General features: G+C 41.7%; 3 protein-coding genes across 7 annotated transcripts; 2 read left to right on the plus strand and 1 right to left on the minus strand.

Moving 5' to 3' along the window:
* Window positions 1-115: 115 nt before the first annotated feature.
* Window positions 116-5,405, minus strand: LOC117962315 (serpin H1-like). 2 transcript variants are annotated; one of them, XM_058989538.1, is made up of 6 exons: window positions 4,304-5,404; window positions 2,916-3,418; window positions 2,210-2,822; window positions 1,888-1,986; window positions 1,370-1,602; window positions 116-1,096 (listed from the first exon to the last, which is right to left on the minus strand). In XM_058989538.1, exons 3-6 carry the CDS (start codon window positions 2,790-2,792, stop codon window positions 797-799), a joined length of 1,215 nt encoding a protein of 404 aa, XP_058845521.1. In that variant the 5' UTR covers window positions 2,793-2,822; window positions 2,916-3,418; window positions 4,304-5,404; the 3' UTR covers window positions 116-796. The 2 variants fall into 2 exon arrangements, with proteins under 2 accessions (XP_058845521.1, XP_058845523.1); XM_058989540.1 differs by lacking the exon at window positions 2,916-3,418 and having other exon boundaries at window positions 4,304-5,405.
* A 1,858-nt stretch (window positions 5,406-7,263) lies between these two features.
* LOC117412104 (uncharacterized) lies at window positions 7,264-13,017 on the plus strand. Its single transcript, XM_058989537.1, has 8 exons — window positions 7,264-7,390; window positions 7,623-7,761; window positions 8,324-9,395; window positions 9,583-9,722; window positions 10,212-10,375; window positions 10,589-10,743; window positions 11,053-11,135; window positions 11,230-13,017. Exons 3-8 carry the CDS (start codon window positions 8,452-8,454, stop codon window positions 11,310-11,312), a joined length of 1,569 nt encoding a protein of 522 aa, XP_058845520.1. The 5' UTR covers window positions 7,264-7,390; window positions 7,623-7,761; window positions 8,324-8,451; the 3' UTR covers window positions 11,313-13,017.
* A 1,442-nt stretch (window positions 13,018-14,459) lies between these two features.
* On the plus strand, window positions 14,460-21,672 carry gjb1a (gap junction protein beta 1a). 4 transcript variants are annotated; one of them, XM_058989544.1, is made up of 3 exons: window positions 14,460-14,526; window positions 15,137-15,183; window positions 20,212-21,672. In XM_058989544.1, exon 3 carries the CDS (start codon window positions 20,226-20,228, stop codon window positions 21,042-21,044), a length of 819 nt encoding a protein of 272 aa, XP_058845527.1. In that variant the 5' UTR covers window positions 14,460-14,526; window positions 15,137-15,183; window positions 20,212-20,225; the 3' UTR covers window positions 21,045-21,672. The 4 variants fall into 4 exon arrangements, with proteins under 4 accessions (XP_058845527.1, XP_058845526.1, XP_058845528.1 ...); XM_058989543.1 differs by lacking the exons at window positions 14,460-14,526; window positions 15,137-15,183 and adding exons at window positions 18,178-18,364; window positions 19,647-19,782; XM_058989545.1 differs by lacking the exons at window positions 14,460-14,526; window positions 15,137-15,183 and adding an exon at window positions 18,178-18,364 and having other exon boundaries at window positions 20,212-20,913; window positions 21,286-21,672.
* The last annotated feature ends 689 nt before the right edge of the window (window positions 21,673-22,361 follow it).

Raw genomic sequence — 22,361 nt, forward strand, 5'->3', positions numbered from 1 at the left:
CAACTAATAAAAGTAAGTGGTATTGCAGCTAATAGCCTGTGGAGAAAGTGGTTGAATAAGGGCAAGTGGTACAGCATGGGATGGGTTAAAACCAAGATAAACTTGACAATTGATTTTGCATATCTTTTTATTAAACATGTATATATATAAAAAATAATCTTAAATTATGCAAACATCAGTGGTTCAACAAAGTTAAAAACAAATTTTCTCCTGAGATTTCCAAGATCCCTAGAAAAAAATATTGGAACTTGCAATATTTAGTATTAAAAAGAGAAATTGATAAAGACAATGGAAATACCCTCACTGTGTGGTGTAACAGGCTGGGCAAATTACTGGTATCAAAGACTTGTAACAAGAACTCACATCACACAGAGAAATTGGACATTGAAACCTACAGCAACTAGGAGTTCAAAACCAGGTCTGCACATACTGCTTTTAATTACCAACACTGTTTAATGGAATGCACTGCATTAGGTCTTGGCAAACATTCAACTAAACTATATAAAGGTATATGGTAATACCCTACTTCAATATCCATGCTGGTAAGGATAAGAAGAATGGCATTGTCATGGTTTCCAGTCAGCAGATGGAAACATCTCTGGATATTTTTCTTTTTGATTCATATTGTATAGAAACACGTTTCTCTATCACATTATCCCATTATCATCTTCTACAATATACTGGAAGTGTGTAACAATTGAACTTGTTATTTTTAAAAACTACCGCAAAACTTGGAATGTACAATCTGGAACACTGCAGGCCCCTCCCCTTTTTTTTTTTAAAGGAAAAAGGATTTCTACAACTCGTCATGGTTTTCCCCCTTTGGCTTGACCAGCCTGCCGATGAGGAGAATGGAGTTGGTCTTGTTGTCTCGCACTAAGAAGATGAACGGATGGTCAGCGTAGAAGAGTTTGGGTGACTTAAACTCCGGTTGTCCGTAAATGTCCTGGGTGAAGGGTTTGCCCTCGGTGTCCCACTCGAGGACGGCCGCGTGGAGGACATTGGAGACGTGCAGGTCCTTCTTGCCAGTCATCCCGGAGAAGTCTGCCTTCGTCTTGTCAACTGCCTCGGCCAGGCCCAGCTCCTGCAGGTGTTTCTGTAGGAGACAGAAAAAAGGCAAAGACGCGAACATCAAAAAAAACTATTCAGATGAATCACTTTGATCACTAAATTCCTATTAGTACCAGGGTTTTAGGTGATATGATAACAAATCAAGTATTATCTAACTGAATCCTTTCAACAGTCTCAGATGCACCCCAAATAGTGTTATGTATCAGTTTTAAGGGGTTATCAATCGGTTGTTCATTTAAACAGTTTGGGAGACACTGTTCAAGTGGTGCTCCTCCGACACTGAGCTCCCAACTCCTACCTGAAGCTCGTGGCTGACGTCCAGGTTGATTTTAGGCAGTGACAGCGCCACAGCCCTATTCTCCAGCTTGCTGAACCAGCGGTTGAGCTGCTCCTTGGTCAGCATCTTCTCTACCCTCTCCAAGGGCTCCACGTAGAAAGGCATGATGAACACCATGCTAGAATGCTTGTGGGCCAGCTGCATCTCCAGAATATATAGCCTGTTGTCATTGTCTTCATAAAACTTATAGTAACCTAAAAATGAAGATACAGGGCACTTTAGTAAACTAACAAAAATGTTTGTGAATTCCCTAGACAAGAAAGATGGGTAACATGGTATATTTTAGTGGACCAACAAAACAAATGTGGCACACCAGCTTTCAGGTCCACATGAGAGGATCTGCAAATGGATTGTAATTTTCTGAAGGGGATTTAACATTGTACACCCTTGAGGAGCTGAAGGCACATTCACTGAGCTGGTTAGATAACTATAAACATGCCAGTCTGGGCTGCAGTAATTAGGCAGTGGGCATCACCTACCTGTGCGGTGCATCATTAGCACGGACACTGTGTGGGTACGGGAGGTCATGAACCCTCGCTTATCTACCATTTTGTCATGGAAGGATTCCTCCCAGTGGGCTGTAAAAGAAAAGACACTGGTTAAGTGTCAAATGTCCTCCCTTAAATAGCATACACATGTGTAGAAAGAGGGGCATAAATCACTGTGGTTTTCTATTAAATATGCATAAATCTCGAATCCCTCAGACCTTACATTGATGTTGGGATAAGGTTTGAGGTCTGTGGTAAGAGAGAAACTGCACAAGTTTTAATACCATGCTAACAGTAATGGTGTTGTGCTTACGTTTGAAGTACATGGCATTGATGAACAGGGCTCCGTCGGCCCCAGGAAGCTCTCTGGTGACCTCAGCCACCCTGCCCATGGTGCTCTGGGAGGCCCACTCATTGATGGACTGCAGGGCTCTCCTCTTGTCCCTGAAGTTGACCTTGGCGTGCTCATGATTGTAGAACTTCCTGCTGCTCTCCACAAACTGCGGCCGGAGGTTCACCGAAGTGGGGCCGTACAAGCGGCTGCCCATCTTCCAGGTGGTGTTGCGGGCCTTCTCATCGCTGACGTCGCTGAGCAGCGCAGAGAAGGCCGGGTGCAGCTTGTCCTCCTGGAGGTCGACGTTCAGGACCGACTTGACCTGGCTGGCGGTGTTCTCCTTGGCGCCCATCGTCATCACCCCCAGCGAGGAGGCCAGCACCACTGGAGAGAATAGGATGTTCTCTGACCTCAGGTTCTGGTCTTTCACCATGGTCTGGTACAGGTTCAGCCCCAGACTCAGGGTGCTGTCAGCCAGAACTGAAGCATGATCCTTCAGGGCTACAGGATCTGCCCTGGCGAGGCTGAAGAGAATGCACACAATTGCTAGCTTCAAAGCCATTGTGCCTTGGAATGGAAACTCACGTCTAGCCTGCCAAGTGAACAGAAAAAGGGACTTCAGGGCAGCTCCATCAGTAGGCTTATTAATTAGTCATATATAATATATATATATTTAAGGTCTTACCAAGTTTCTTGAAATATTTTCAGCCTTGCATCTTTACAAGAGTCCTTATGTTTATGTACATTAGACTGTACTGATGAAGGTAGTGTTTGTTTTCAAAGTGATTCACTATGTAAGTTTATCTGATATATTAAAATGAAATATGTGCTGCAGTGGTTTTACTGTAGTGCTTAATGCACAATTTTTTTTTGTAAACCAGAGCAAACTTGTATCTAATTCATGCAAACTGGACATTAGCCAGGGTGAGTGCTGGTTTAACCAGATCCAGATTCGGGACATTCTTTCTTGCATATCCCCAACCCCCTTTGCAATCTTTACAAAACTGTTCAGCTGACATGCAAGTTATAAACTTGACGGGAAGTTGAGGATGCATTGTTAGACACACTGTAACAATACGGCTTTGTCTTTTCTGGAATTTTAAACAGGTCTACGTTTTTTATTTCCATTTAATCCACTTTATGCCTTGAAATGTTTTCAAAGCGGTGTATATCTTTGTCAAGTCCATTCTGAAAAACACAATGAGTACAAGTATATTGGTTCACAATTTTTTTAAAAACACTCCCCTCCCCCAAGTGGATTATTTATGTGATGACAGTTGCCCTAGAGTTATTAATTATTAAACAAAAAAAAAAAAAAAAAAAACGCCACATCCTGGACCACACTGGTGAACTTTAAACAAAGCCATTGCATGAAAATTGTGCTAGATAAGGTACAGTCAGCAACATCAGACTAATGATACAGACAATACTTCTGTGAGTTAGGATAAACACATCAACACACACACACACAAAAGTTGGGCTTTCCCACAGTCTGATATCAATGACTTTACAGTGAAACACATTTCAATTCCTCATGGAATGACCAGTAAAGATGTGTTAGTAAACATTCTCTCGTTTACAGCTTTTAAACCCGTCGTATCAGGCAATGCAGACTTCAAGGCATTCTGAGTTGCTGTAAAGTTTCATAAATACTATAGAAAGCTTCTCAACATTTCTGAATGCCGAAGATGAGGCAAGCTTCGCTTACATGATTGCCTGGGTTAGCATTTGAACTCATAAATCCTTTTTCAATCAGCGTGCAATTGAGGGACCAGTTATTTGATCACAACCTGAGAGCACAAACTGGAGCAAAGATAACGGTGATAGAGAAACATCATAGCGTTTCTGCAGGTCGAGCGAATCATATAAGAAAAAAATGCATGTAATCCATGCAATTCTTTTAAACACAAATACCCGCAATCATAGTCAAACAAATGTCCCCTTGAAGAATAAAACAGCGCAAACTTAAACAGCTGAGCAAAAGTCAGCCAATCTGTGCTACAATTCACAATTCGCACACAATTGTTTTTCCACACCAAACAATACAGTAGAGCAACCTAAAGAAACCTTTACCTTTACTACCTCTTCCTCTTCTTCCTCCTCTTCTTCTTCTTCTTCTTCTTCTTCTTCTTCTTCTTCTTCTTCTTCCCAAAATGGGGATGTGCGCTGCGACTCAGTTTATAGCAGGCTCAGGGAAGCTTCCAGAAGGAATTCGGAGTCCTGTGTCCAGACTAACACATCCATTGGCAGGATGCTGCCTGTGAAATGTGAGCCACTGCGACGAGAAGCACCTCCCAATTTGTGTGTGTGTGTGTGTGGAGGGAGAGGGGTTCCTCAGAGCTGACAGATGGCGTGGCGCTTACTTTTTTCTTTAAACACACATTAAATACATGAAGTTGCATCAGATTTTGTAAGGGATTGCATAATGCAGAACATCTGAGGAATCAGTAGTATGGATGAGATCAGAAGTCCTTTCAGACAGATATGCAATGGGTTGCTCTGGTGCCTCCTACCAGTCTGATGTCTTTTCAAAATGTTTGAGTCTCTTATTTGCAACTTTAGCAGTTTTTGCGAAGAGCACGGAACCAATGAATAATGCAGAGGGGTTTTACATTGTATATACATAATTTAAATATTACATTTCTGGATACGAGTAAGAATGCAACACAGAGCTTATGCGGCTGGGGAACTACATATATTATTGTGAAACAAACTCTGTTGAATTACAACGTCATTTCTTGTACAACCCTTTAACTAAGCAGTCCTCCAACAGTAAACACCACACGTAACTGTAAATGACTCAGAGCAGCTCAAATCAAAGCCAGCTGTAAACTGTGTTTTCCTCTCGCACTGCCACGTTTGCACTGCAGGCTAGGGCGCGTTTCTGTTTCAGCCATGCATTCAGTTTGATTTGATGTTGCATCAGACATTTGTCCAGGAATTTCTAGTGCCCTAAATGAGTAGCTGCTGGTCCAACCCACGAGTCAGTAATGCATTTAGGCGAGTGTACTTCTCACTGGGAAATGTTTTACTGGTTTTATGTAACATGTACACAACTCGAATGAAACATGTTGGTCTCTATTCTCAAAAGTTCGAGAGGGACATTCGAGATATGCGACTGTCGAATGTATTCTATTAGCGATTCTCAAGAAGGTGGATTTGAGTATTCAAGGTTATTTTAACAAAGAGTCTCCTGTTTCCGTTTAATTCCACTAGGCGAATATACTCGAACAGACATCTCGAATGCTTCGCTTACTTACCAATACGCCCCTTTTTGAATTCCCACGTGTGATTCTCATTGTCAACATTTCAGTTATTACTCCTAATTTTAGTCGAACGTGTTCACCTGGTCATGTGTTCAATGCATTCTCTTGATTTATATAAAGGATTCTGAATGGTGTTTTTTGTATCAAGCCGGAAATGATGTTTTTTCACTGTTTCTGGAAGCGAATGCAGCACTCATGCAGAACAGACAAGGCACAATCGAAACAGAAAGGATGGTTTCCGTCAGAAAGGACTAGAGCCCTACCAGTCAAAGTGGTATTGGGTTTCTATGCCTCTGGGTCGTTTCAGCGGCCTGGGGGAGACAGGGTGGGCATCCATGTCCCGTACTATTGATGAAGTAACTACTGCATTGGTATAAAGAACATATGATTATATTATGTTCCCTCTCAACCATTTTTAAATATAACAGGATTTCCATCTGTCTTGGGTGCTATAGATTGCACACACGCACGCTGCTTTGCAAAATCATGCAGGGAAACAGCACTTTTTTATTTATTTATTTTATTTTTATTTTTATTTTTCCCCCAGGGAGAACTTTCCTTCAAACATACAGGTGGTGTGAGATGCCAAGTGTATCACTCATGTGTGTGCCTGCTATCCATGGATCTTGCCATGATTCATACGGCAAAATTCCAATTTGGGCGATTGTTTGAGTTGCCAGATATATATAGCCAGATAACAGATTGGAGTTACTCCTTTGTATTCGCAATAAAATATAGTGATTATTTAAAAAAAAAAAAAAAAAGTATCTGCCTGTATATTATTTACCATTTAATAGTCCGTCTGGTCACCTTGTCGACCTAATTGCCGAGCCTTTTATAAACCTGGGAATAATGTATCATAAAGCGTTTTTGGCAAATCCTAAACTGTTTACAGAATGGCTATGGTATCCCATATTTTCGTTTTCTCGTTGGGACTGTCTGTCTGTTTTAAAACAGTCCGGTTTTATTTTGCAGGACCAGCGCTATCCATTATTTTTGCATTTTCTCTAAGAGCTGAGGTTTCCGGACATCCATTTGATTAAGCCGTGTCTTCACAGGAGAACCAAAGCGAATGCAATCAGGGAAGCTATACTATAGGAAGCGACACCGACCACCTGAGGTATGTAAATTGGGAACGGCAAATGCGCGATTTGAGTAAATGAGATTCTCAGGCTGCTTTGCGAACGGAGAAAAGCATGTGTTCACTGCCTTGAGTATCGGTGGAGCAGACATTCCAGTGGAGAACCAATTCTAAAAATTCGAATATTTGAGAATAGAGCCAGTCGTTGTTTTTAAATTGAGAGGACCCCATTCTGACTGCGCATGTGCTAAACCCATACAATGACCAACTCGCAGTAAAGTCGCCCGACGGGAATCGCTTCACACGGTTTTGCTGTTGGATCCGGGTAGCCGCTTCCATAGGAACCGGTTTGCACAGCACTAAACGAGTAGTGTAACTTGGAAATCCACAGTGACACCAACGAAGACATTTATATTTGCTCAATCTAAGGTATGTTGTTAAAATACCTATTCTGCTCTTCAATGGTAGCGGCATGGAAAGCAACCACGTGATTACGAGCATATATATTGAGTTTTTGTGCCAGAGCGCTTAACCAGACCTTCTCATAAATTCTGTTTCTACGAGATTGTGTATTTATTTTTTACTCGGTAAAATTGCACTCGTAGTTATAAAATCACAGCGTGCTTTTTTTTTCTCCGATTGTCGGTTTAATGTTGTAACTTAATATATTTGTTTATCTTTACGAGGGAAAATGTGGCGGCAGAAACGTGTCCCAATCAGGCAAGCACGAAACGGTTCCTGGTTTACAAATTGTTAGTGCTGCAAAATATCAGGAACTCATTGGAGCAAGAACTTGGAACATTTACACAAAAGGTAACGTTTTGATTTATCGTTCACGTTCAGCACTATGTACCTTTACAGTGAACAACTACGCTGTGGTAACAAATTCAATAGTTTCGTTATTATACTGTACTCGGTGTTTCCAAAGATGGTATGGTTGTAGAACGTATTTGTATTTATTTTGTTGGTCTGCTTTTTTGAGTGGTGTTTTTTTGGTAAAGATTTGATGTTTTGTAATGTATTCATTAACCCCTTTTTGTTTCAGTTAAGTACAGAGGTGCACACTCTTCTGAAGGCTACTGAAGCAGACTTCTTGCGCGGTTGCCTGGGTGTTTTGGGCAGGCTTGACCAGGGTTGCAGTATCGTTCAACAGGTCTGCGGCTTTTTTCAGGAAATCAAAGCAGGCAAGAAAAGAAGTCTATTCTGAAACTGTTACTTTGTCCATGTTTTTCTAATGGAAGTTTACTGTGCTTAGTACTAATCATAATGTACTTTGCCCATAAAGTCTACCGTCTGGTGTGTGTGTATATATGTCATGTGTTCAGCTATGGCCAAAGGTTTTGCATCACCCTACAATCAACATATTTTGCTTCATAAGATGTGACATTTCGAAATCTAACAAGCAGGCTGTGAGGTCCAGTGGTTAAAGAAACGGGCTTGTAACCAGGAGGTCCCCAGTTCAAATCCCACCTCAGCTACTGACTCCTTGTGTGACCCTGAGCAAGTCACTTAACCTCCTTGTGCTCCGTCTTTCGGGTGAGACGTAGTTCTAAGTGACTCTGCAGCTGATGCATAGTTTGCACACCCTAGTCTCTGTAAGTCGCCTTGGATAAAGGTGTCTGCTAAGTAAACAAATAATAATAATAACATGAAATATTGTACTAGTATTATAGCGTCCGGTAGGCTTTTTTGTTGTATCATTTCGTAGTTTCTTTGATTACATGACGTTATATATTTAATGTCTAGCTGTCAAGCCGTCGTGTCTCTTGGCAGCGACCCCAAAGGCCCCCCTTCTCGCAGAGTCGTCTCCAGCACTGAGAGGTGTCCTGGTCTCGGATATTCTGAAGTTTGGCCCTGTGCTGAGTAACGTTCTGATGGCAAGCTCTATTACAAATGCTGTGCAGACTCTAGGGGCTGCCTTAGCCTTCCAGCAAATCCAGATGTTCCTCAATCCTCAGAGAGAAGTTGTGTCTCGCAGTACCTCCACCTGTTGCAGCCTCGAGATACAAGTGTACCGCTCCCTTCCGGGCTTCCAGACAAAAGACATGCAGTTTGCAGAGCGCAGTGCCAAGCCTAAACAGCAGCAGCAGCTTAACAGTTTGAAAGAAAATGTCAGAGATCCACTTGGTCAAACTGCAGATAAAGACATGATCGTACAGCAAGTCTCTGCATCCCTGTTAAATAGGAGCTGTGGTAAAGGACTTGAAGTGCAGCACCAGAAGCTCACCTCCTCCCAGCTGCTGAGCTTTCTCAAAAACTTTTGTAAAACAGATAGTTCTGTTGCTAATATTATGCACAGTAAAGTGAAAGCTGATTCTGTGTGTACACCAGCCTTTGTCGTCAAGGAACTGACAGAAACTCCACAGGTGCTTCGTGCTTTTGAAGGCAGTCCGGGTGCTGGATTTCCATCAAAGACAGGGCTGAAACAGAAAAATATCCCCTGCTGGAAATCCTTGTTGCCTGTCTTTAAAGTGAAGAGACAAGATGCAGATGACAGCGTGACCTACAGCTGTATGGTTGCCACAGAGTCTGAGCTGTGGGATATCTCTGAGATATCTGTGAAGGGCAGCGTTGTGATGGAAAAGGCTCAATGCAATTTGGAAAAGGACAACAGGCCTCGTGCGCTGAGCTGTCTCCTCGGTGTTGCCATGGAGCCAGGCATCGGCAGCTGTTCTCAGGATGGCAGAAGGGTTATTCCAGACTTTCAGATCCGTAAGTTTGATGAGGTGGAGGTGGCTGTCACTCATGTTGTAGATCCCAGCTGCTTCTTCATTCAGGACGTGGGGCCTCCGATGCAGGAGCTGGCCCTGGAACTCAAGTAAGTTTAAGTCTTTGGCGTACTTCAGTAGTGATGCCCTTCGTGTTAATGACAGTTTTTTAAATCTAATATCGCAGAATCCCTGTATTGTTTAATTATATCCATGTGCAATTTGAAAGTATGGCTATGAATAATGGATTAATCCAGGCGTGACAGGCGGCAGGTGTAATGTTGTAATATGTTTCAGCAGCAGGACATGCAGCAGCAGCAGCCCCCTCACTCGGGTGAACAGCATTCCTGACATTGGAAGCTATGTGTGCGGCTGGTTCCCCAAGCACGAGCTGTGGTGCCGGGCACGAGTGGAACAGATCTGCGGCATGCAGAGAGGTATCATGCAGTCAGATTGCATATTATATGACTGTAATTTAAATAGTTCGATTTTGTCTAATTTCTGCAAGTTGCTTTGGATAAAAGTGTCTGCTAAATAATTAAATTAAGCACTAGTTCTGTCTGCATAAAAATTAGAAAGACCACAACAATGACAAAGCAAAAAAATAAGTCAAATTAAACTAAGCACAGCGGCGATCAGACAGTAGTCCAAAAGAGACAGCAAAGTGTGTGGTTTTTTTTTTTGTTTTTTTTTTAACTGACAGCCCTAATGTATGGTGACATCTGCAAAATGAAGTTGCTGCGGATATTTCTTCATGGTTTTTTTTTTTTTATAGTATACTCCCTTTGTAAAAAGCTGCGTGATGTTTAGTAGATCATCTGAAACCTCCACTTCCTTTAGTACCACCAGGCACCAGTTTTGTTGTAGATTAATATTGACTTTGAAAAGGTTCTTAATACAGTTTGTCAATTCTTTTTGTTTTAAAGAGGCCAACCCGGATCGGTCTCGGGGATGCCTGCAGAACGTTCAAGTACAAGTGTTGCGAGTGGATTATGGAGATACTGCATGCCTTCCACTCAGCGATATTGAAGAGCTCAGTCCACAGTTCATGGATGTCCCACAGCAAGCTTTGTGTGTCTCGCTGGAGCATGTAAGTGTTAAATATGTAAGAGGAGCTCTCTTGCTGTATGTATGGAATCATCACTACTCTGAAATACACCTATGGAATGTGTTTAGTAGTCAGATGGTTCCTTGAGCAGGCTTTATTAAATAAAGCTAGGCTTGACTCTTCCAATTATCTTGCTAGTCAATACTGTAGTGAAGAATCCTTGTGTCTAGGCTGTGCTTCCTTTCCTTGCTTTAGGTCTCTCCAGTGGATGGATCCGAATGGTCCTCGGAAGCCATTAGATGGTTTCAAGACAAAGTTGAAGGCCGGAGCCTGTATGCCAGGCTGTATCCCAAGAGAACCACGGTGATGGTGGAGCTGTTCATGGAGAAGGGAAAACTGGGAGCGATGAGGTGTGTATGAAACCAAACCATACACTGCACTGACTGCTGGATCGAGGGGTCAAGTGTGTGGTGGGTGTGTGTGTGTGTGTGACCAAACCACACACTACACTGACTGCCGGTTCGAGAGGTCAAGTGTGTGTCTCAGACCAAACCACACACTGCACTGCCTGCTGGATCGAGGGGTGAAGTGTGATGCCAACAGTGTTTGTGTGGTGCTGGCTGACATGCTGCTTTTGCACAGTGAAATTTAAGTTTGTTCTATGTAATATGACATACATACAAGAATCTAGACCATAAAATGCCTTTCCTTTTCTTTAGGAGAGGGCCCTCACTTTCTGAGAGATTGGCTCAAAACGGTCATGCGAAGCACGCAAGAATGCGCACTATCCGCAGCCTGAAAAGTAAGTAAATCATGTTTGAGTGTGACCGCAGAGGGGAAAAACGGACACCAGACTTCTAAACAGTAACATATCTGCGCTTTGTTTTGTTTTTCAGGTGGCGGTAAAGGCCAAAAAGAAAAACTTTCTTCAGAGTGGGAGAAATACATTGTTTCTTGTTACTCACAGAACAGAAAATGAGATTGACTATAAAGTTAACTCATTTTAAATTGAGTACCCAATTATTTTATTCCCTACACGGCTCATGGGAAGTGACGGTTCAGTGGACATCCTCCGATCCCACAACCATGACAGTTTCCTCTTTTACATCCAGGAACTCTGGAGGTGGCCAGCTGGCCACCACTGTTCAGTATAGCGCAATGAGGAAAAGAAACTGTTTCTGCCGACCGTCTCTCCCTAACCTGTGGAAGTACCAAGGCCAATGCAACAGTCCCTCTGGAATCCCCATCGAAGACCGGCGACTTTGCACAGCCAGGACGTGACCCTGCATTCCCCTGACTGTATGACTCACACCTGCACACCACACGGCCATGCTTTTACCAGGGGAGACCTCGGGGGATCCCTGCGCTCCCCTGACTGTATGACTCCACCTGCACACCACACGGCCATGCTTTTACCAGGGGAGACCTCGGGGGACCCCTGCGCTCCCCTGACTGTATGACTCCACCTGCACACCACACGGCCATGCCTTTACCAGGGGAGACCTCGGGGACCCCTGCGCTCCCCTGACTGTATGACTCCACCTGCACACCACACGGCCATGCCTTTACCAGGGGAGACCTCGCGCTCCCCTGACACACAACTGTAGTTTGTCGTCTTAACTTGACGTAATCAACTGGCATGTGGCATTAGAGAAAGTAAGCGACAAGACAGATAGACTCCGATTTTCCTTCAGGTGCGATTTTCATTAATTTAATTGATTGTATTTTGACTTGTTTTACATGTGCGAGGCCCTCTTGTGGTCATAGTTAATACAGCAACCCAGTACAGTATTTAAATTCATTTTTGATTAAGCTGTTTTTCAAGAAAATGCAGTCAATACTCGTTGATACAAACAAGAACAATACAAAACTAGCCTATAGCAGCTGTAGCGTTCAGTGTAATTGTTGGTAGGGCTGACACCCATTTCATGTAGGCTATGTCTTATCCTATGTAGAGGTGGGACACGTTTGTTCAGGTAAAGGCTAATCTGTTTGACTTGACTTTAATGTGTATTCATGCCCACACAGTTCTTAATTCCACATTAGAATGGGTTTGGTTCCAAAAGTAGGTGAATCACCCAGTAGTGTAATAGATATTTGCACAGTAGTTTGCTGGTGCTTGATGATTTGTCAGATGTCCAAGACAACATTGGGCGCACGTGCACAGTCATGCTTGCTTGGTAAAGGGTGTCCGACGGGCTCTCCATGCCCCAAGGGCTTACTTGAGCAGTTCCTGCAGTAGGGTTCACAGAGTGACAGCAGGAACACTGTCTTTCCTACATTTCTTGAAGATTCGGTGACTTATCACTGTTACAGGGTGACTTCTTCTTTTATACTGATCTTTACTGCTCCCGACCAAAAGGGGAACCATCGCAGGTTCTAGCCGACCTCTAGCTTTGTTACACTGTGTCACACTGACTGTAGTAGGACATGTGCACATGTATAGCATTGTAGGTTGCTGCTGCTTGTTATCAAAATTCTGTTGCTTTTGAAATCTCATCATGTTTCATTCTTTTACTTCCATTCAAGGCCTTGGAAAATGTTTGTTTTTTTCATGTTCAGTTGTTCCAACAACAAGGGGCTCAAAGTGTTTTTTTTGGGGGGGGTGCAATGCCAAACTTACGTTGTTTGTAATGTAAGCTGGTTATGACAAGAAGATAAATAAAACATTTTCTTGCATTACACAGTATGAGTTTTTGTCTCCATGTGTAAACTGTACTTTAATGAATTCATTTTGGAGCAGCAGAGATTACCTCAAATACCATCGTTGATCATGAAGTCTGTGCATAGTGCACTCTCGTGACAGAAGTAAAGTTTGCATAGATATGTCCTTCGGATGAGATGTAAAATCAAGGTCCTATTGTGACTCTGCAGCCCCAGTTGTTGAGTCTGCCAGTCGCTTTGGATAAAAGCACCTGCTAAATGACTAAATAATAATAATTCGGTATGGGCACCAATTTTGATATCGATGACAATTTCCATATAGTGATTATGGGATAAAAATAAATAATTAGCGGACGCTCGCAGAGACATAGTTTTTATTGCTGATATTGCTAACAATACAAACGCAGTATAATCGTTTATTTTATATTAATATACAACAAACCCTATAATTAGGAATTGTTGTCAGTCTCGTAGACAAACGCCACACACTCACGTATTTAACTATTGTATTAAGCACCATTGCACATCCGTTTTGGATTATTTGAGATATGCACATCTGTCGGTGGTTTATTACTCATGCCATTAATGTATTATAAATGAGATGTATTTTTAAAACCTCAAACCACATCTCAAAATAATGCAAAATTGGGCATGACACTACTTGATACTTTTAGAGGTGTTGTGAGTCCTCATTTACACGCAGAGCGGCTGAAGATTCAGTTCTTGCCGGATTGGTTAGAAAGTCTGCGCAGTGAAGTGTAGAAATGGTTCGGTTTTGAGGCAGCTGATGATGGAATAGTAAAACAATATAACAAGATCTTGTTTTTCTCCATGGATATTGTGAAGCAAAGCACTAATATGTAAATATCTGTTAATATATATGTTTCATAATGCAATCTTTTTTCTGTGTTTTGGAAGACTTCGATATTTTCGATATCAAAATACAATTTTCTTATCGTTGCCCACACCTAATAATAATATGCCAATACCTTGAGGCAAATTCCAGCAATTCGCAGTGCTAGTGTATGCTGGTCTGTGAAAAAATAATAGATCCAATAACAATGCAGTACATATTTTGTTCATGGCTGGTCACTGTGTCACCTGTAGCTGCTGCACAGGGCAATCCTGTTAGTCAGCTATTTCCATAGGTGGGGACATGCTGTACACTGAGTATGCAGATTCAACCTCGATTCTTTAACACCTTTCAGAAACTCCCAGCTAAAGAATATGGAAAGCAGTGTTTGGAGACTTGAGGCTAATTATAAAAGGCGTCCTTGGATTTAAAACAGGAATGTGTTGTAATAAAATCTGTTTGTTCCTTTGATAAACCATGTTTTTCTTGATATTTTTTTTTTCTTCTAATGTAGTTCTTTTATTTTAAGTTGGTGTATTAAAAAGTAAATGTAATGAACATGTTTGCAATGCATTTCATTCCGGATAGATTCATGTTCTTTTGCAGGTGTATCCTGGGTTCCACACAGAAGGAATGGTTTAGAGAGCTGAGCTGGGTGCCATCTTGAGACGTACTGGTAATACACTACCTGTGCATTTAAAAAAAAGAAATAATCTGTTTCCTCTTGCTAACACTTTGGCCTTCTCCCACCATGCTGTCATATTGAACACAATACTATGTGGGTGTCCAAGGAATGTGTCTTTATCTGGTCATCATGTTAATCAATAATCCCCAAGATTCTATTGATCAACTTGAACAGTGCCTGTATTTAGCTATTTAATCATTGAGCAAAGCCTTGCTTCACCCCTGCCAGGGGGTATCCATATAAGGTGAAGCTCTGATCCCGTTTACATTTTAAATTATTTAAAAAAATGTAGTCGTGGAAAACAAAAACTGTGTTTGACCAGCATTATTAATCAAAACTGTGATTAAGATATTACAAACCAGCCTTCACAATGTAATCTGTTTAAAAAAAAAAAGAAAAAAAGGATATGAAACCTCCCTATACTGTACACAGTTACCTTGTCACAATGTAGATATCTTCTAGAACATCTTTTGAATGGTTCCAACTTTGCTGTGTACTGATTGGCTGATCAGTCTCATGTGTGTTAGGGTTGGTACAGTATTTAAATGCCTTGAGTTCACAGTTTCAGAAACTCTGCTAATGATCTCCGTGTTCCCTTAAGATTACAGAAGAGCAGAACAAGGTACAAAAGCAAGACGTGATTGTTTTGTAAGTACTTATTTTAAGTATTTCTTACTGTTTTGATGTGTGTCGCTTTCATAAAAATATTCTAAGTAGATGTATAGATTTTTTACCTGCTTAAAAACTGGGGTTCAATTTACATCTGCCCCCGTTTTACAAACCACCTGTCATAAATGATCAGAAACCTGAGTCTTGTGACATGAAGAAAAACAATCTTCATTTCAATTGACCATAAACAGAAGTACCCCCTGTGACGTGTATTCAGCTGAAAAGGAGACTGACACCTGGAATGGGCTTGTTAGTTTGGGTGCAGTGTGTTAAAATATAACCAAATTAAACTAGTTACAAAAACCCTGATTTTAAAAACCAAACCTACAAGTGATTCCACAGTAAAAATGTTTTACCACGACAAAGTGCTGAATGTTTCTTGCATGGGACTGGATCTGTTCCAATCTCTGGGGCATTTAAGTGTTTACTACAGGCAGCGGGATGATTATCAGCAGGTTGAGCAAGTCCTCTGTGCTGAATACGTTTTACAATAGGTGTGCTGAGATTGCAGGTGACGCCTGCTTTAAAGACGCAGTAGTCTTTACTTTCCTGCGTTCATATTGTATGGACTACATAGTTAAAGCAATTCCATGTAGTATTGTAGGAGTTCAGAACTGAAACCCTGTGCATGCTAACGTGCATGCAAGCTGCACGTTGGATCAGTGCAGAGGTCCTCGGGCAGTAAATCAGAGCTTCGCTAATAGCTTGTAAACATGGTCATCCTCCCAAGTGAACATGAATGAAAAGGACATATCGCACAAAACAAAGAAAACTGTACTGCTAGAAAATACAAAGCAAATCAAAAGAATTGCACTATCGCAGTGTATCAAAGAATACTTAGAGTTTTTATTAATTCATTTGAACACTTTTTCTTAGGCACTGATTTTGTGCCCTGCTTTATGTGGGAAATGATGCATTAAATGATCTCTTAGGTCCGTTACATACTGTATATGCTTTAGTATGTTACATGTACTGTATGGATGTTTCATTTGAATGATGCTTCCATGATTGCATAAAGGATGCCATTAGTAAGGGCAACATCTTTGCATAATGTGTCTTCCAGATTGGGATTTGAATTGGCATCTGCCACCAGGTGCCATGCATGCAAAACGTTTTTTAAAACGTTGCAGTTCCAGTAAAGATGAAGATTGCCAGTGTGTATGATTGAACAGTTGCACAAGTTTTTCCATGAATGTTTATCTGTAGTAAGTTAGTTGTAAGACATTGTTGCACAATACATACCTGGTAATTAATACATGGCAGCATGAAAAGGAATCTGGTGGGGTTTTTTTTAATTTCACGTGTAAAGATAGACCCTGTTTGCTCATTAGAAATTAAAATGGTATACTTGTTTATCGGTATGGTACAACCTTCAGCCCTTTTTATGATTGTTTGGAGACCATGATATAAAGAATGCAGAATCCTTACAGCCAACAAGCAATACTTTGAAGAGTAACAATTTATGTAATGCATTCAAAAATATATAGGAACAAAAGCTTTATACAAATGAAGAAACTGACGGTGATTAAAATGTAATCATTTGCAGACTAACTTTTATGATTTCAAATGGAATTCATTTTAGGCAAGCATCCATTCATGATGAATCCCACGGTTATTCATATTAAACTGTCATTCGATATTGAATCTTCATGAAGCAGGCACTCCTGTTAAAGTGTGACCCGTTACGGATAGCCATTGTAAAACAAGGGATCAGAAAGGCGACACATCCTTGACACCCAATACCCCACAAAACAAACAGCGTCATTGTATATCTGTTAGGGTCCCATTTGTTTAGCTCAAACTGTAAATCTTTGTGCTGCGGTCCCTGAATGGGGGTGGTGGAAACAGTCACTTGAATAAACTCTGAAATAATCTGGAGCCAAAGATGCAAACTGGCAGACTGCAATGGGAATAACATTTACTGTCACAGACGCACATTTGATGTCAGAAGGGCCCAGGCGGGCTGGAGTCAGAGGCACAAACGGTATTCCAGCTACACAGTACGCAGCCCTTCTCATAGCAACGCAAATGAGAGAGATACAGGACAGGGTGCTGAATGCAATGGAGAGATCCATCCACAGATCATCAAAGCATTGACGTACATTTCATGAAATGGGGTTTTGTCTGAAAGGTTCTGGAATTAAAAAAAAAAAACTTTTCATTTTTGTACACTGCAGTTATACCTCCTTTCAAATATTTTATATATATATATATATATATATATATATATATATATATATATATATATATATATATATATATATAAACACACACTGTATAATATATCAATTCTTTAGCCAAATCTCAACTGGATGAGCCGCAGTTCCATTGTTAAAACCATCAGTTCACAAGTTACACTAAACACACATAGGACTGAATCTTCATGGATCAAAAGTCTGCAAGCACGGTACATTCTCAGAGCACAAACCAGGTCACTTCTATTACAATCTCAGAGTACAAACCAGGTCACTTCTATTACAATCGCAGTCTGTTGAACTTCAGAAAGGCTTTTCTCGGTTCCAGTAAACTAGGACTTCTTAAATAATGGCTCCTGTGCTGATTGTGTCGACACCTTATTGCCGCGGTTTATCAAGTGAAATAACAGAAAATACTGCGGTGGAAAATAGGTTAATTGAGGTTCATAAAGACCCCCTGCCCTGGACTTTTTAAGTGAAAACCCTGGTCTTTCGTTGGTGCTACATCGACAGTTTGTACTGTATATCAATGTTTAATTAGAAGGTGACTCAAACACTACACCCCAGTCCAGTATGAAACTGTATGAGTCAATCTCCCAGCGTTCTGCATTGCTTTTTTTTTCTCCTTGTTTTTTTACGTCAAAAACAATTCCCTGGTCCTACTACAAACAATAAATAATAGAGGAAAAGGCTTTTGTGTCCACACAGATTCTTTCTTCTACATGGGGTAGGCGGAAATCAAGGCGTTTGATCCGAATTCTAAAGAGTCTTGTTAGCCTCATAAAGGCCACCATTGTATGTAAATAGTTTATATAAGAGCGTATGACTTCTACAGTGCAGGGCAGTGGCTAGTGTCAGGGAATTCATTTGCAATTTGCAAAGACATGGTGTTCCAGCACATCACTTACTACACTGATGGTAATCCAGCTGACTAAGGACTTGTCTGCGTGTGGACTCACCTGAAGGTAAAAAGTGCTCTTAATGTGAAAACGTAGCTTTGAAATGCTTTGGAGTCCTAGTCAGTGGTCTGAGGTATTTAAATAAAGACATTCTGGATGTTGAAATGTGTCAATTTATAGCAGGATTTGTTAAGCCTCTAGTCAGAACATGCTGTTGGACTTTATAATATATGTGTATTAATTATTTTTTATTTAATTTGTGTGGGTATTTTTCTATTTAAAGATCTAAGTAAATTAGAATATTAAAGAAATATAACAGCAATAATAATGGTGTCGGTGGGTTGCAAACAAACATCAACAGGTTCTGAAGTGAGGTTAAACTAAAGGATTTTGGTTTGTTTGCTGTGTCTTGTGAAATAATCAGCACAGGCCTATTGCAGGGTTTTCAGGGTTGTTCTGTTCAAGAATGACTTGCATTGCTTTATCAGCCTGTGAGCACCTTGATCGAATGGGGAGTGTGTGGGTGATTCAGTTCACACTGATGACTGGCTCCTGTGACAGGGTTAGTTATCTGAGGTGTCACTGTGTACTAAGCACTCGCCTGTTTGTATTCCTTGCTTGTGCCAGCTATGACTAGCAGGAGATTGGACGACTGGGAGCAGCTCTGACTCTTTCCAGCGTTTACAGGGTGGTAGAAAAGTGCACTCGGACGTGTTCCACAGCAGCAGTGCAGAAGCCTCTCATAGCTTGCTTATTTAAATGTAGATGTCTTTGTCAGCTGCCTGATTCATTTCACTAAATGGGTGTTCTGAGTCCCTGTGAACCTGCTGTTTTTAATGTGATCTCAGCGGTGGAAGAAACGGATAGCGGTCATACGAAGCAGTTGAAACCTGGCCTGAAGACCTTGCTGCTAGTCTGCCTGTTAAGTTTTGTTGATCAGGTTTTTTTTTGTTTTTTTTTAAGAATTTGGAAGTGCAAAGCGTCTGAGTAAATGTATTATTGCTATATATCATTCTAGCAAAGAAAGTTCCCTGATAGTTAGACGTACTGTACACACCTCCTATCAAGGAGTTTGCATTATCTTTTGCTTTGGGTGTGAGGCAGTGGAGTGGGTTAATGCACACCTCCTATCAAGGAGTTTGCATTATCTTTTGCTTTGGGTGTGAGGCAGTGCAGTGGGTTAATGCACACCTCCTATCAAGGAGTTTGCATTATCTTTTGTTTTGGGTGTGAGGCAGTGCAGTGGGTTAATGCACACCTCCTATCAAGGAGTTTGCATTATCTTTTGCTTTGGGTGTGGGCCAGTGCAGTGGGTTTAATGCAGTAACCTTTCATCTCTGTACTGTAGGTCTGGGGTCGAATCTAGCTTAGATTTCCACAGTTGGAAAGGAATTTGGTGGTTTCAACTTTAGTCTCCTCCTCAGTGGGCAGAAACACACCTCACACACAGTGTCTGCTTGGGGAAGCCCAGGACTTAACAGTAGGTAGGTTGTCTAGGTCAGGACTGAGTGGCATGGGCAGAACTGTCGCGCTGTACATGCTGCTGGTCCCTCTCCTTTCATGTGCATTCAATCCACAAGCCCCTCCCATCATCAGCTCACACATCCTGCATCCATAATGTTCCCATTTAACCCCACGCACTAAGAACAAAACAAAAACGACTTGAACTTTTTATACCAGATCAGCAGCCAGATGAAATGTGTCATTGCAAAGGTGTGATTTAATACCCTAAACTTGTTGGTCTTTTACAGCTCTCTGTTAATAACAGGATAGGTTTCATGAGATGTTCATCCCATTTCATGTGTGTGTCAAGGGTTTTAAAACCAAATCCCAACCAGTACTGCATGCATTTACAGACAAGTACCAAATATCATTGCAACTATTTATTTTTTCATCTTTTTTTTTTGTTACAGACCTGGAACCAAAAATGAATTGGGCGTCTTTTTATGCCGTTCTCAGCGGTGTAAACAGGAACTCCACTGGAATCGGCCGCATCTGGCTGTCGGTCCTCTTCATCTTTCGAATCATGGTCCTGGTGGTCGCAGCGGAGAGTGTCTGGGGCGACGAGAAGTCAGGCTTCATCTGCAACACGCAGCAGCCTGGTTGCAACAGTGTCTGCTATGACCAGTTTTTCCCCATTTCCCACATCCGCCTATGGGCACTGCAGCTCATCCTGGTGTCCACTCCAGCCCTCCTCGTGGCCATGCACGTGGCTCACCGCCGGCACATCGAGAAGAAGATCCTAAAGCTGTCCGGCCACAGCAGCAGCAAAGACCTGGAGCAGATAAAGATGCAGAGGATGAAGATCACGGGGGCCCTGTGGTGGACCTACATGATTAGCGTGATCTTCCGGATCCTCTTCGAAGCCGCTTTCATGTACATCTTCTACCTGATCTACCCGGGCTTCAAGATGATTCGGTTAGTCAAGTGCGACGCCTACCCCTGCCCCAACACTGTGGACTGCTTTGTATCCAGACCCACGGAGAAAACCATCTTCACCATCTTCATGCTGGTGGTGTCTGGGGTCTGTATCCTCCTCAACATCGCAGAGGTTGTCTACTTGATCACCAAGACCTGTTTCAAGAGCTTGCCAGACTCGGAGTCCGGCTCCAAAGGTACTTTTTATGGGCACAGGTTCTCGTCGTACAAACAGAACGAGATCAATCAGCTGATCTTGGACTCGAAAATCAACGGGTCGAAGAGAAATCCCGGTTCTGATAAGGGGGACAGGTGTTCGGCTTGTTAGGTGTCTGATGTCTTACTCTAACCTCTGCATCCAACCCATTCAACTAATCAAGCTTAATTAGTGTTTTGAAGCAGATTGGAGCTCACTGTTTCTTGGAGCACTGAGACCGAGTTTAATCCTTTACAGTGTGGGGATACTTCACAGCATTTACAAAGCTGTAGATTATCATTTTGTAAAAAAAAAACATGATAGCATAACCCCTTAACCTTCAACCATTCTTGACGCAGTTCTCTGTCCACAGGTAAGAAGCCACCACACTAAAGCATCACCAAGCCATCCATCTGCAAAGACCACATATACCTGTGATTGTACTGATCAATGAGGGCGTGAACTGCTTACAGTGTTTAAATTGACCAGTGTGAAGTCTCACAAACAATTCCTCAAGCCGAGGCAACACACTGGAGGTACTGCAAACACACCATTCCAGAGGTTAAGGGGGTGCAACTGTATTTGGTTTTTAAGGGACATATTTCACACGGCACTTGAAGTTACAGAATAGTGTATAACGCCAAATATGGTAAAAGTGCAGCGCTTCCTGTATGTAACTAGATGAAATGTCCGTGCTTCAGTTGGTCTTTGAGATGGTATGAACTTCACGCCACTGAAACACAACTTCTTTTTTTTTTTTCACAGCTGCTAAGCGTGCCGATAACTGACATCATATGCTTTTCAGTGTCTAAAGTTAAGAACTCATCTATCAGTCCCCTTTCCCCATGTGCTTGCTGTCTCTTCCCTCAAAGAAAAGAGACTGAAGTAAGACAAACTGCTCAAATAAACCACAGTGATGTGGTAAGAGGCCATGAGTGATATATATATTAACCTTTTAATTACAGTTTTCACTGTGCACTGAAAATAAAAAGGTGGTGGTTGTGCTTTTTTAAAAAATGTTTTACATATAAACAGCACCCAGGAATCTCCTCTCCCACAGTGGGGGGAAACAGGGACAGCAGGACCACCCTGCCATTGCTTTCAGATGCACAGAAAAAGTGTTTTCCTGCGCGGCGACGCTGTGATACTGCCACTGTCACGCCTGTGACTGTCACATCTTTGTTCTAAATGTTCCAGCTTTGTTCCATTGTTCATATGTTGAGTGTAACTGTCGCTACACTGCTAAATGCGTTGAGAAAAGGGAAACGCATTGAATACTGCCTCCAGTGGCACACTGGGTCATTGTTCCACTGGAAAACTAACTTCACAAATATCAATTTGTATTCAGATGAGTTTAAGTAAAGAAAAAAAAAGTAAAACTTGACTGTGTTTTCACTGAGCTAAGGAGTGCTGTAGCTGTGGTCATTAATGCCATTGTCTCTCCATATA

The sequence above is a fragment of the Acipenser ruthenus genome, chromosome 16 (genome assembly GCF_902713425.1).
Source record: "Acipenser ruthenus chromosome 16, fAciRut3.2 maternal haplotype, whole genome shotgun sequence".
Classification (NCBI taxonomy): Eukaryota; Metazoa; Chordata; class Actinopteri; order Acipenseriformes; family Acipenseridae; genus Acipenser; species Acipenser ruthenus.

Bases quoted from the DNA above. Each gene is read 5' to 3' on its own strand.
- LOC117412104 (XM_058989537.1), top strand. From the start codon at position 8,452: ATGGCAAGCTCTATTACAAATGCTGTGCAGACTCTAGGGGCTGCCTTA. The intron at 9,396-9,582 runs GTAAGTTTAAGT...AATATGTTTCAG, and splicing joins GAGCTGGCCCTGGAACTCAA to CAGCAGGACATGCAGCAGCA. The intron at 10,744-11,052 runs GTGTGTATGAAA...CCTTTTCTTTAG, and splicing joins GGAAAACTGGGAGCGATGAG to GAGAGGGCCCTCACTTTCTG.
- gjb1a (XM_058989544.1), top strand. From the start codon at position 20,226: ATGAATTGGGCGTCTTTTTATGCCGTTCTCAGCGGTGTAAACAGGAAC.
- LOC117962315 (XM_058989540.1), bottom strand. From the start codon at position 2,792: ATGGCTTTGAAGCTAGCAATTGTGTGCATTCTCTTCAGCCTCGCCAGG. The intron at 1,603-1,887 runs GTAGGTGATGCC...CTTCATTTTTAG, and splicing joins GCTAATGATGCACCGCACAG to GTTACTATAAGTTTTATGAA. The intron at 1,097-1,369 runs GTAGGAGTTGGG...TGTCTCCTACAG, and splicing joins ACGTCAGCCACGAGCTTCAG to AAACACCTGCAGGAGCTGGG.